Source organism: Mesoplodon densirostris, chromosome 15, assembly GCF_025265405.1.
Source record: "Mesoplodon densirostris isolate mMesDen1 chromosome 15, mMesDen1 primary haplotype, whole genome shotgun sequence".
Taxonomy (NCBI): domain Eukaryota; kingdom Metazoa; phylum Chordata; class Mammalia; order Artiodactyla; family Ziphiidae; genus Mesoplodon; species Mesoplodon densirostris.
In genome coordinates this window covers 71,610,878-71,623,859 of record NC_082675.1, presented here as the reverse complement: position 1 = coordinate 71,623,859, position 12,982 = coordinate 71,610,878, and the positions used below count along the sequence as shown (strand labels likewise).

At 35.1% G+C, this 12,982-nt stretch overlaps 1 protein-coding gene across 18 annotated transcripts in view; it reads left to right on the top strand.

Annotated features, from left to right (window-relative positions):
* TCF4 (transcription factor 4) overlaps positions 1-12,982 on the top strand; it is a 372,534-nt gene that overhangs the window by 235,313 nt on the left and 124,239 nt on the right. For 12 of the 18 annotated variants that reach the window (XM_060119615.1, XM_060119607.1, XM_060119612.1 and 9 more), the window contains 2 exons: positions 6,915-7,044; positions 7,529-7,578. The exons of 2 other annotated variants lie outside the window; for them this stretch is intronic. In XM_060119615.1, coding sequence (XP_059975598.1) covers positions 6,915-7,044; positions 7,529-7,578 — 180 coding nt within the window. The remainder of the gene's footprint in view (positions 1-6,914; positions 7,045-7,528; positions 7,579-12,982) is intronic. 4 more of the 18 variants (XM_060119627.1, XM_060119611.1, XM_060119608.1 and 1 more) reach the window with 1 other exon arrangement.

Below are 12,982 nucleotides of genomic sequence, written 5' to 3'. Positions count from 1 at the left end.
TTAGTTTAGTAAATCTCATACCGTTGGCTCTTCGACTTTATATGAGCACCTGTTTGAGTTGCTGGTTAGTAATCAGGATGAATGAAATTCTGGCCCCTGTCCTCCAGGAAAACAGTCTCTACATGAAAATGGGTTTTATAGATTCTTCCTTAGAGGGGAAGGTATTATAAACAACCTTGAAGTGGAACCTCTCCCACCCAGTATGAAGAAGAATGACATGTGACAGTTCACTCTTCCTTTATTTTACTAAAATAGCAACCTGGCCAAATATACTTTTCAGCACATTTAATATAGCCACATGTTTATATTTATAGGAGAAATAGTGCTAATTCCCTAGTATGTTAACAGGTCTTATTCAAATTTGTTCTGTTTTTACTTTGGAACAAAATTGCTGAAGAGAAACATTTTAAGGCAAGTAGTGATTACAGCGTACTTATCAGGTTATATATTAAATAAACTTCCTGAATTGAGAAAGGTGCATAAACTGAAAATCAGGTAGTTATCTTAAATTCTATATTGTTTATCCACTTATGCTGTAGGTTACTCTTTGCTTTTGTGTTTTCTTTTTGCTAAATTTCTACCTTCTCACGAACAAATGTAATCCTCTTTTGAATATGTAATAGATGACCTGGGATTCCAGAATGGATTTTCAGAAACCAAGGAATGACCTCCTCACTTTATTGTATACAATAAATAATGTATATATATTTTTTTAATTTGAGAGGTAGTCAAACAGGTGAATGCATAAATCTTGTCAACCCTTGGGCAGTTGTAATTTCCATACCAAAATGCATGAGTTTTTACCTGACTATTACTGTGTTATACATTAAGTATAGTTACCATGGAAACCTTTGCATCACATTATAACATTTAAATATAAGGTGTTGTGTGTCTTCATAGGAAAAGACAATATATTTGAATTTTTGAATGTATGGTGAAATATAATCACTACTAAAATGAATAATTTTGTTCAAGGTCAATTGAATTCTTTAGGAGTTATCCGAATTTCCAACCAAAACTGTGAAGTGCATTTATTTTTTGTGATGTCATGGGGGAAGCAGTTTTTTTAAAAATTGTACTTGAAAAATACCACATAATGGCCATTCAGTGCCTATAATTGGCCTTGCAAAGGGAAAAACAAAATTGAACTTTATTTGATGTCATTTTTCAGCGGCTAATGTAGTAGTAAGAATTTGAATTTATTTAACATCACATGATTGATTAAATTCTATCAAATATAATGCATTTCTTATTTTTGCATACCCAGTTGGTTAACTGTGACTAGTTTTGATCTCACGTATAGTTGAATTAACAGTAGCAGTTTGCTCATGCTTGCAAAAGAGCAAAATGAAATGAGCCGTTGATGTAATGCTTGTGGCAGTTCCAGGAAAATGGCCACTTAAGCTGAAATTATAGAGATTGATTGTTGGCCAGTTTTTTATTAAGCATGGAAGAAAACTAGCCATTTCTTCTTGCCAGTGTAGCTCTAGGCCATGAGGCTGTCATCACTATTTATATAGACTGCCATATTTAACTCTTTTTCATTTCTTTACTAGTGACTTTTCAAAATTATTATCTCAGTATATACTTTTCATTTGAAGGTGGTGTAGGGGATCTAACTGACATTCACAACTTTTGAGGAATCTTTTAAATAATAATCAGCACATCATAATATGGGGCCATGAATTGGAGGAAGGAGAGTAACTGTGTGCTGGACTCCAGCTCTGCTGGACATTGTACATATGTTGTTTCATCTGCTCCTGATAACTGTGTGATAGAACTTTTATTATTTCCTTTGTACAGAGGAGGAAAATATGGTTTAGAGCAATTGCATCACCAACTGCCACTCACATTTCTCTATGCCTCTGAGCTAGAGTTCGACCTTTCTGTCCGACCTCAAAGCTCTCCATCTTACCTTAAAAGGTTTGGGTTCAACTTCTGACTTGTTACAATTCGCATTACACTTTTAAAGTAGAAATGACAGACAGACATTGACCAAAGTCCTTAAAAGAAAATCCTTGCTCAAGGATAATTTTAATAATTTGCATTTCTCTCCAGTATAACAGCAATCTTTTAAGTCCCTGATTACGAAAGTTACCCTTGCCATCTTATCTTTCTGAGTTTCCCGAGTCCTCTTTTGTTGAAGCATAAGACAAAATCAAAATAAACTATAAAGGTATATTCCTGGACCTTCAGGTATCAGGAATAAAGACTGTCCAGAGACTGACCTTGAGTTTTGAGCTTTGAAGTTCAAAAGCGGACAGGTGGAAATACTGTGTTCTTCATTGCCCTTTGGTGCGAGATATCTTCTGGGTTGCAGAGTAAGTGCCAACAGCAGCAAAATTATCACCCCCTCCTGCTACTATAGTAAGTCAGCAATGGCCCTTCTGTGGTCAGAATGGCAAATTCAGCAGCAGCTATTCGACAGGGATTTGCAAAAACTTCCCCATGGCTGTTAGGAATCTTATTCAGCAGTGTCTTTGAAAACCCAATTCTGTGCAGAATTAACTATGTAAAAATGACCTCGGTTGTGAATTAAGTTTTTTAAACAAATCTAATTTACAATTTTTCTCAATGTATATTTTGCATTTGGCACTGCAGTCTATTAGATCCCTCTACATATATCCCGCATTTGTAAGTTTTAGAGTGGTTCAGAATTTTATTTCCGTATTAACAGAAAGCCTTGTAAAATTCCTGGCTATAAAGAGTCAGTTCGCTATACAAAGCCACTATACATTACTTAGGTTTGTGATGAAAGAATGGAATTGCAGCTGTGTGAGTACTAGAATACCCAAACATGAATTAGACTCACAAGCATTTGGCAATAGTTCAGAAAAGGAGCTTAATCTGGTTTCATCTGAGACTGCTTTTCTCTGTTCTCCAACATCCCCCCAAGATGTTGTGTCTGATATCGGATCACAACGTAATGGGAGTGACGCAAAATCAGAGAAAACCTTAAGAAACCAGGGTCACACTTGATTTTTCCCCAGAGATTCCCCCCCACCCCGACCTCTTTTTTTTTTTTTCTCTCCCAGATTCCAACTCTGAAATTCCAGGTCATTCACCTATTAGGTGAATTAATTATAAGCCAAAAAGCAGCATTCGTCGTATTCTGATCTCACTCATATCTATAATTAAGGGTAAATATAATCTTCCTTTTTAGAAATGTACCACCCACCCATTACATTTAAAGTGCTGACTGAAATGAAATAATAGTTCAGCGCAAGATGATTTTTGTTTAACAAGAAAAAAGTTGATCATTTAAGCTTGAAGCAGTTAGTTCTATTTTTGATTACCATTCAGTTATAAATCTCATTTGAGAGATATGCTGCTTTTCTGTTACCCAAGTTTTAATTCATGGTTTGCATTCTTGGTTGCATAAGTAAAGTTCGATGGTAGATCAAGGATGTTAAAAAAACTCCCCACAAAAGCAATAGGGAGCAGGGTTGAGGATGTGTTAGAAAGAGAGTCTGAGACCCAGATCTGATGTGAAACAAAACGTTTCATTGAAAGGGCCCCTTACAGAATGGCTGCATTTGGCATTTGAGTGGCTATGTTGGGACTGGGTCTTTGCTGAAGAATTGATTGCAGGGGGTGGACCCCCAAATGTTTAAATCGAGTTGACAAAGTCAGTATATTTTATTCTTTGGTTAGGGTATTTTAAGTCCAAAGGGTTGGTCTTTGGAAGAAAATAAGGAGCGAATAAGGGGAAGAGATCGGCGCATCACGTTGCAGGCAGTTAAACAAAATGCTAAACTCTGGCTTTAAGATTTACAGGTTAGCTCTGCGAGATGCCACATCTTGCTTCCAGTGTTTCCTGGCAGAGTAAGGCAGCTCTCTACTGGGACCCAGCATAACCGCAGAGCATGAGCTTGCACAATGTGAAAACCCTAAAACCTTTATAATCCTGTTTAAGGCAAAGTTGCCCATTTTGAAAGTAGACTTTAGCTTTTGCACTTAACTTTTACTAAGTATAAATTTGTCTTCAGATATGTATGTATATATGTATATACATATATACATGCGTATATAAATATGTATATATACATGTAGGTGAATTTGTATATAAATGAATGCCATATCTATTTTGTGCAATATTTAATTTACCTTATTAAACTGAGTGGCATTAACTTTTTAAAATTCATAAACTCAGGTTTTCAGCCGGTGGAAAAAATATTTTTATCTTTCTCATAGCTAAAGAGTTAAGTGCGTGATGTAAAGGCCAGACAATAGTAAATGGTCATTGTTCATTTACAAATGTATTCTACAATAGGAACACATATATTTATATCTTAATTTTCCCTAGGGGGGTGATTAGAGCCTCCCTTAAGTGTGAGGAAATGCTTATTTTTGTATGCTTTAGAAGAATGATTCTATTGTCTGAGTAAACGAGAAAAAGGAACAAACAGATCTGAAAAGAAAAAAACAGGAATGTGCTTTGTCAAAAAAAAAAAAGAAAGAAAGAAGGATTAGCACGAGCCACTAGGTGTTTGTAAGTGCTGTCTACTCTCAGTCCTGTGTCACTATACATAGCTCACGTCATGGAAGAGTTGGATGCGTGATTTATTTACCACTGGCCCATGAAATGACTTTCTTTAAAATTAACAGCAATGAGGTCAGCCACAGCCAGTTAGCTATCTAGTTATCATTTTATATTTTTCACAGCTCTATTGTGAATGCTGCTCAAACACAGTACAGCAAGCCTGTTTGTTTTTATGTTGACCTATTGAATGCATCTACTTCCTTGGGAGGGAAAACCTTTGCCACCAGGACCAACAAGAATTAAGCAATGGTTAAGCTCATTAAAATGACAGGCAAGCACTTCGACCTATCCGCTCAGCCCTTTTTGGAATATTCTGTATAATTTTGGAAAAAGAAAATTGCAGAAATAGGGGTAATGTCTAAACTACGGAGTTATCAATAATATCATTCTCGACCTCCTCTTTCCAATGAAATGAAGGCTCATTTGTAGATTTCCCAAACTGTAAAGAGGTTGTGATTTAAATCATTCATGGCTTTATCGATGGAAATTGCAAAGAAAACTTGGACCTAGGTAAACAGACTGTCAGTAAGATTTACCGAGAGCGAAATATCAGGTTGAGATTCCAAAATTTTTAAATGCCACTCCTAAAGTGATAAAGAAATCATTTGATGTTATACTGTTGGATTCCTGATTTATAGAGAACTATTATAAAGAGCCCTCTATTTTAGTTTGTGATCGCCTTGCATTTTGTTATCTTTCCTAAATTCGGAAGAGGCAGTAATTGAATATTCGGATGTCAGATTTTTGTCTAGTACACGATCTGGCTGTATCAGGTATTCGGTAAATATTAAGATATTCGAAATGAGTTGATACTCAAAATGTCCTTCCATCCTAAAATCTCATCCTCGAAGTTTTATTTTAAAGTAATGTTTATTATGTGTCCCTTGGAGAAGTCTTAAACTGGAAGCAGTGAAGGCAAGCTTGTCAGTAGCTGATTAGTCCTTTATATATTACCCAACCAGCCCTCACAAAAATCCCTCGGAAGAGAGAGGTTCTCTTTATGATATTTAGCTATATGGTGGTGGAAAGGGGAGGTTTGAATTTTTGATTTTCCAGCTTATGGGTCATATTTGACCAACTGCTTTCACTAGAAGACATGCCACTTTGTTGAGCTATTTAGGAATCAAAAAGACTGTCTTAATTTAAAACAAGGACCCTTTGTTTTAGTTGGTGACTGCCTTGTGAAATTTTTCAGTTCTCAGCGGGTTAACCAGGGAACAGGGGCAGAGTCATAATTGGCCTATTTAGAGTATTTTGCATGTGAATAGTGTGTTAGTGAAGCATCCCTAAGTCTGTTGTGAGTGACATGGTGATTAGAATTTAGATTAGGGAAAACACATTCTGTACTTTATCAAGGACAGTAATTAGTTCAGTCAGTAAAAGTTGATTACAAGTAACGATAAAGTTAGATTTTTAGTACTTAATTTTAAAATTTCTTTATTAAATAGTAAATTTGTTCTTAATATAAATGGTAGTATCTACACTGGTTTTCTTGCATATCAGAATAATTAAAAGAACAATGTGTTCAATGCAGAGTATAATCAGGCGATTTATATATTATGGGTAAGTTTCTATGTAGCTTTTAGAGACTGTGATATTATTATATAATTTTTCGTATGTCATCGTTTTCGAAAGTTTAGTGATTTGTCACGCCATGATAAGTTAGTGATATTTGGGAAAGTTTTCTAGTGTTCAGGTAAATGTTTCATTTTGGGGGATGTGTTTTAGTTTCTGATAGTCCTCAAGAGGGCATTCTGAAGTCCTTTAATGTGTTCCTGTTAGCTTAGAATGCCTACTATTTCTATAATTTGGGGAGCCAGTGTGAGGATTTGAATTTCCTCCTGGTTCAGTTGGCATTTTCTATTCTGGGGGTGCTGTGTGAATTCGTGGAGGGTCACGCAGAGAGGCAAAGCTCCCAGCTGAAATGAGCATCTACAGTCTCCCCCAGTGTGAGCAGCAGGGGGAAATGGTGTGCGTTCGAAAAATCAGATTCTCCCTGGTTCTTGTTAAGGGAAGGGCATGACTAGTTCCCAGATATGAGCCTATCTCTAGATAAAGAAAATATTAGCCTTGCATAAATGCCCTTTACTTATGAGATGAAAATGTTAGTCGTCTTAAAAGATGAAAATCTCATTTAATGAACATCACTGTCTACCTTCCTCTCCAAAGTAATGAACTAAAAATTCACAAACTTTGGGATAGCTTCTTAGAGGGCTTTTCTTTCGCTTTCTGTCATGTTGGGTTTTAATTGTTTCAGCTTAGCAGATGCTGTTTCCTTTATTGCATTGGTTTAAGTACTAACAATCAGTTGGTGGGTGGCAAATGTAAAAACTTAACCTTATATGTTTGTTTTTCCTTTTTAACCTTTTAGCAGAGTCTCCTTGGAGGTGACATGGATATGGGCAACCCAGGAACCCTTTCGCCCACCAAACCTGGTTCCCAGTATTATCAGTATTCTAGCAATAACCCCCGAAGGAGGCCTCTCCACAGTAGTGCCCTGGGTAAGGTATTCCTCTGTTTGAATGCCTGAGTGATTATTAGTAGCTTTTTCTTCTTTTTCTTTCTTTCTTAATATCATCTTCTCAAACTATCCTCACCCCACCCCCCGAAAAGCCATAAAATTGTGCTCAATTGTCGGGCTCATGACTCTCCCACCACCCTACCCCAGTAATACGTTGGGTGGGTATGTTAACTTCTAGTAGCAGGAGAACTATTTTGGTGTATGCTTATTTCTTGTTTTCTCTTGGCCGCCCATCTAAGGAACCTCTTTAAAAACCAGAGCATTAAAAAGTTAAATCTCTTCATTTTTATGAAAGAGGCAGGATTTGATTTCTGCCAGAAGAAAAGATGATAGCGGTACCGACATTTTGCTAAAGTCACGATTTAAGAAAATCTGGTCGAATCTAAATGGCTTCGTGGTATAATCTCTTTTAGTTAGGAGAATGGGCATGCAGGGGACCTCACAGCCTCCTCATTTTCTTTCAGAGGTTCAGACAAAGAAAGTTCGAAAAGTTCCTCCAGGTTTGCCATCTTCAGTAAGTACTGCTTGTTTCTGCTTTGTATATTGTTTATTTTGTTCTGCTTTGTATTGATGCCAAGGAGATAGCAGGAAATGAGGTTCCATCCGCCAGAGTGGTGCGTTTATCTAGAATGTGGCCGAGGTAGAAATGCCCTGCACCTCCAGCCACCTGACCCATGTTGGAGTGATTAATTGCATATCCTGGAAGACTGGGTGGGTGTGTTGATATTCAGCTGGTTAAGCTCTGAAGAGAGCCTTGAAAAGGTGCCTGAAGTTCGAGGGGTTTTACCTGCACAGAGCTTTCAGGAGAATGAGTATTAGTTTCACGTGTTGGTTAAATTCTTTGTCGGTATTATGATGATTTATGGATTTGCATGCGAAAGGAGATTTGTGGAGAGGATTTAGGAAAAATTTACATGGGTTTCAGCCCAGAGTGCAGGGAGAATGTCTCTATTTTCTAGAGAGGGGACTGAATAAAGGCTGCAAAGGTAGCTGCATCAGTAGCCATTTGTGTCTGGAATACCAGGTGGCAACTAGAAGAATCCAGCTGGAACCAAAGGCATTCTGGGTCTTTTTAATACCTGGTGCTGTAAGCAGGGGTTGCTGCGGTCTCTCCAGTTGCCAACATAGCAAAAGTTGGTTGTAATCATAGTTAAATACATGATATCTTATTTTCAATCCATATATATATATTTTTTCTAATTCGAGCTCCTAGATAATTTAATTTTGTTTAGAACTGACCTGTTTCTAGAAATTTCCCCTGTATGTAGAATAAAACTATGAGTTTTTCTTTTCTTGTCTCCTGCTTACTTTCTCCTTTTTTTTGTTCTTCCTTCCTGCCTATGATATATATATATATATATATATATATATATATATATATATATATATATATATATATATAGTTTTAATTTAATTCTGTGTTCTATAGGGCACTAGTATTCATTGAAAAGAATGCTAATGAACCTTATAAGTTTTTGTACTCTAAAATAAAATTATATTTAGATTTCTGAAAATAATATTACCAATCAGTGCTCGCATATTAGTTTTATTTCATTTTTAATAAATTAGAAGAATAATAGGTTTTGCAAATGTGCTGAGATTAGATTAACCCAAACACCTGTGTGTTTGACTTGATTTCAGTTCAGTGCATCCAAAAAATTATTAAGCGAATATAACAGAATAAGTCTTATCAGGGAGAAAAAACAAGTTTTGTATGCTGATTATCATAGACTCAGTAATGTTGAAGAAGCGTCACAAAATTATCCATAAATATATAAAAATATTGTGTAAATAAAACTGCCAATGGTGTATAAAATAGTCGCTTTGGACTACCAATAAGTCATTTAAAATCATACTGAGTGGTTTATTCTTTGAATTTCTGTGTCGTCTTGAAATTGGCTAATATCCCTGCAGGTTTTTATAAGCATATTTTAAGCTTGAAATTTGTGGTAGATTTAATGTAGATGAAACTTTAGCTTTTAATAGCTTTTATGACAACTTCAAATGATATAGTCCTCACAGCTGTTTACATTTTAAACATGCCTGAACCTAATACGGACAGTAAGTGGACCTTTGAATGTTCTAAAATGATAGAATAGCTCTTTGCTATAAAAGCCATGCAAAACTTAAAGCTATAGTACACTGTTTATGCCTCATATTCAAATAAACTTAGTTTATTTTTTTCCAGTGCTAAAATTGTGCAGAAATTTACAGTTTCTAAGGAGTGCTTTAGTGTGGCAGTAGATATTATCTACCCATTTAATCATTGTCAACAACAGTTTCTCATAATTCATTGTAAATTTTTAAGTATTTCTGTAGAGCTAACTGGCCACTATAGAAAATTTCACTGGTATAGCTTTTTCCTTTGCTGTTAAGACAATTATGTGTTGCTGATATGTTGTCATATGTTCAGAAGTATAAAAGTATCTTTCCTTTCTTCCCAGTAAATCAGGAATTGGAAATGTAGTTTGTATTATTTAATTTTTGGCTTTTGGTGGTCAGCTTAGGGTTTCCTCTTCTTTGAGAATTCATGTTGGCTGAACGTTTTAATTGTCCTTAAGGAACATGTTGGTATTTTGGTCCATAAGGAACTCTTTTTTGAAAGATAAGGAGGAAAACTCAGTTGAAATGGAAATTTTATCCTTGTTATTTTTTTGTTTGTTTTGTTTTTTGTTTGTTTTAAGCAAGAAGTTAGTTTGGTGGATTTTAGAATCCAATCATCTATTTATTGTCATTACTTAAACAAATCTCAGCTCTCTTTTAATAGCAATTTAACTTACTTTATGTTAGCTTTGTTATATGAATTGGATTACTTATTACTGATAACGAAATCCACATGCCTTATCACTGCACAAAATATATATTTCAGTTTGATCTAAAGAGACGATCTGTATTAGATACTGTAACACTTTTGCCCCAGTAGCTCTATATTTTTGTATATTTAGACCTCTGCCATGCTTAGTCCTTCTTTTAAGCTCAAATAATTTTTATCCCATAAGAGATACTTCTAAAACTTACTTCAATATGTATGAATATTTTTATGACAAATAAAAAATTGGGGATAATAAAAGGTTTCTTTTGGAGTGATTATGACCAGATAAAGACATTTATAAGTTTTCTTCAATACATATTTACCATGATAAATAGTAATAAATCTGTCACAATCTGTTCTGTCAGCTCACTTTTTTTTCTTCTTCTTTTCAAAATGGGCCCTTTCTCTTCCTTAACATAAAGGAAGAAAATTTAAACGGTAACGTATGTAATCAGATATTATTTATGGCAGGACTAGGGGACAGAGACTGGACTTCTCTTGCTGCCATTAGGCTGGATCTTTGCAGGAAATTGGGAGAGTGAGGGGCTGGACTGGCCCTGTTTTTGAAAATAACTGCAGCATCTGTGGGAGAGAGAAAACATAAGCCTGGCCCAACATTGTGCCATGGATCTGGCAGGATCCTTGAATGTGTTTGTACTGTGCGCAGCATCTAGAGACCTCGAGTCACTGTGGAAGCATGACAGTGATAGGGTGGCGGAAGAACCAGCCTGCAGGGTCGCAATGCACAGGCGCAGTGGAGGGAAAGGAGTCTGTCCCCTTGGAGAGCAGAGGCCTGTAGTTAGGGCTGGGGTGATTGTTTTTTTTTTTAAAGGAAAGGCTGTGTGAAATTGACAACTATCTAATTGCCCACAGGAGCCCTGCTTAGTACTGGGAAACATTTTTGTGCTCTCTCTTCCCATTTTAGTATGTTGCTCTTTTCAGCCACATCTCAATGTCTTATAGCCCTCATCTTTTGATAGGACTTTAACGATATAGCTTTGTTTTTTGTTTTTTTGTGTGTGGATGCGAGGATTTATCTTGCCTATCTAATTTCTTGCATTTGCACGTGAACTTCTTTGTTCGATTTCTACATGTTGTTTTTTCTTTTTGAAGCCATACATCATCTTGAACTTAATAGCTTTCAACTTTACTGCTCCGTCCAGCAAATTTCCTATCTTTGTATAGCCTAATTGTCATATGTATTGAATCATGAGTTAGTGCAGAGAAAATTATACCGCGTTAAATCACATTTTTTGACAAAATGTCCATGATTCTTAGAAATTAACATGGAAGCATTAAAATCTAGAAAGCAAAAAAAAATTTTTTTTATGTGGTGCCGTTTTAAAATATTTTTTCCAAACACACAGAAAAAACACAGAAACAAAAGACATTGTCTTTCAGAAACTTTAGTGTGTCCACCAATATGTAAACACATAAAATCTTCATCTTCTTATAATTTGGAATGTTTCAAAATGATATACATTTAACCAGAAACCATTAACAACTACAACCATTCTACTTCAAACATTGGTGGAATTTGTCTCCACTTCTAATTCAATTTTGAAACTTCAGTGACAGTCTCACTAAGATCCCCAGTTAGAATCCCTGAAACTTCAGAATTATCTAGAAATATGAAGTTTTATCTTTAGAAATAGTCTATGACTTTCCTTATTACAGGCTATCTTTTTTTCCAAACAGCACTTTTTAAGAAAGTCTATGTTAAATTGCAGTTGTTTTTTGGTTTGATTTTTGCCTTTAAATTCAGAAAGATCTAACAAGCTTTGTATTAAGTGGTCAGAGATAATTTTGAACACATGAATTTTAAGGAAAACAATTTCAACTATCTTAAAGAATCTAAAATAAGATTTGGACCCTCCAAGGAAATTTGAGATATGAGTTAATCATTAGGTAGACTCGAAAAATAAAAACTCAGTGTTTATGAGATACTGGATTAACCAGTTTTTTTAAGGAAAGAATTTTTAAATAAAATAAAATCTTAAAGTCTGGATGAGACATTTTTTCACAGAAGAGATTTTTAGGAATATCAGGAAAAGTTGGATAATGCTGACAGCATTAACTGTTCTCTGTATTTTCCATTATATGAAAACCTTCATATTTGAAGGTTGCAAACATGATGTTGAGGTTATACCCTCAGCTATTTTTAGAAAAAAAAGTTTTTTTCTAAAATGCTTGAAGAAATCACAAACAATTTAAAAGAGAAGTTGGTAATTTTTTTTATCTTATTAGAAGCCCAGAAATTTTATATGATTGAAAAATTCAGTACTTAAAATACCTAATTTCCCCCATCACTTTTGAAATTGATCTTAAGGAAATCATAATGATGCTTTTTCATGAGAACAAAATTTTAACTTGAGTGATAATACAACTTTTGCTAAAATAAAATTTATGTTGATTCTAAAGTGAACTAGGTGTCAGCCACCTGGGCACCATCCTGTGTAGAAAAGTCTAGAAGAAGCCAATTGTGCGATAAGCTATAAAAGGGGGGGGGGGCTCTTCATAGTTCATTCCTAGAGAAGTAGATACTTTGTGAAAAAGTTTAACTCTAGGTGTTTACATTAAAATGTTAGGATAGCTCACAGTAGTTAACTTTAAACATAGTGTGCCCATTTTCTAATGAGTGATATTGAAATATGAAGTGTGGATATTAAAATTATGCTTATTTGTCATGAAAATGTATAGGCAGAAAGAAGGTGAAGGATAATGCAATTAAATCATCCCAAATAGGGCAAAAGAATTATTCACAGAATTCACACAGAATATGTAACGTGACATTGGGGAACACCTTGAAAGTTGAGAAAGTGTTCATCACAAAGAAAGTATTTTTTTTGTTCAGTTAATACTGAACTCACTAAAGCAAAGGCTTCAGAAGTTTAGCATGTACATTAACCAATCTTTTCCTCTTCACTGCAGTTATAGGTTACAGAAGTTAAGGGTTTTTTTTTTGAATTGCTGGTTATAGGAGAATCTCTCTCTATATAAGTTTTCATTGGGGGTACTTATTCCATTAAAAATATTTCAAAAAGCATATAAAATTCATACAAATAAACAACACCTAATCCATTAGGCGTTCAAATCTCTGAGGAGT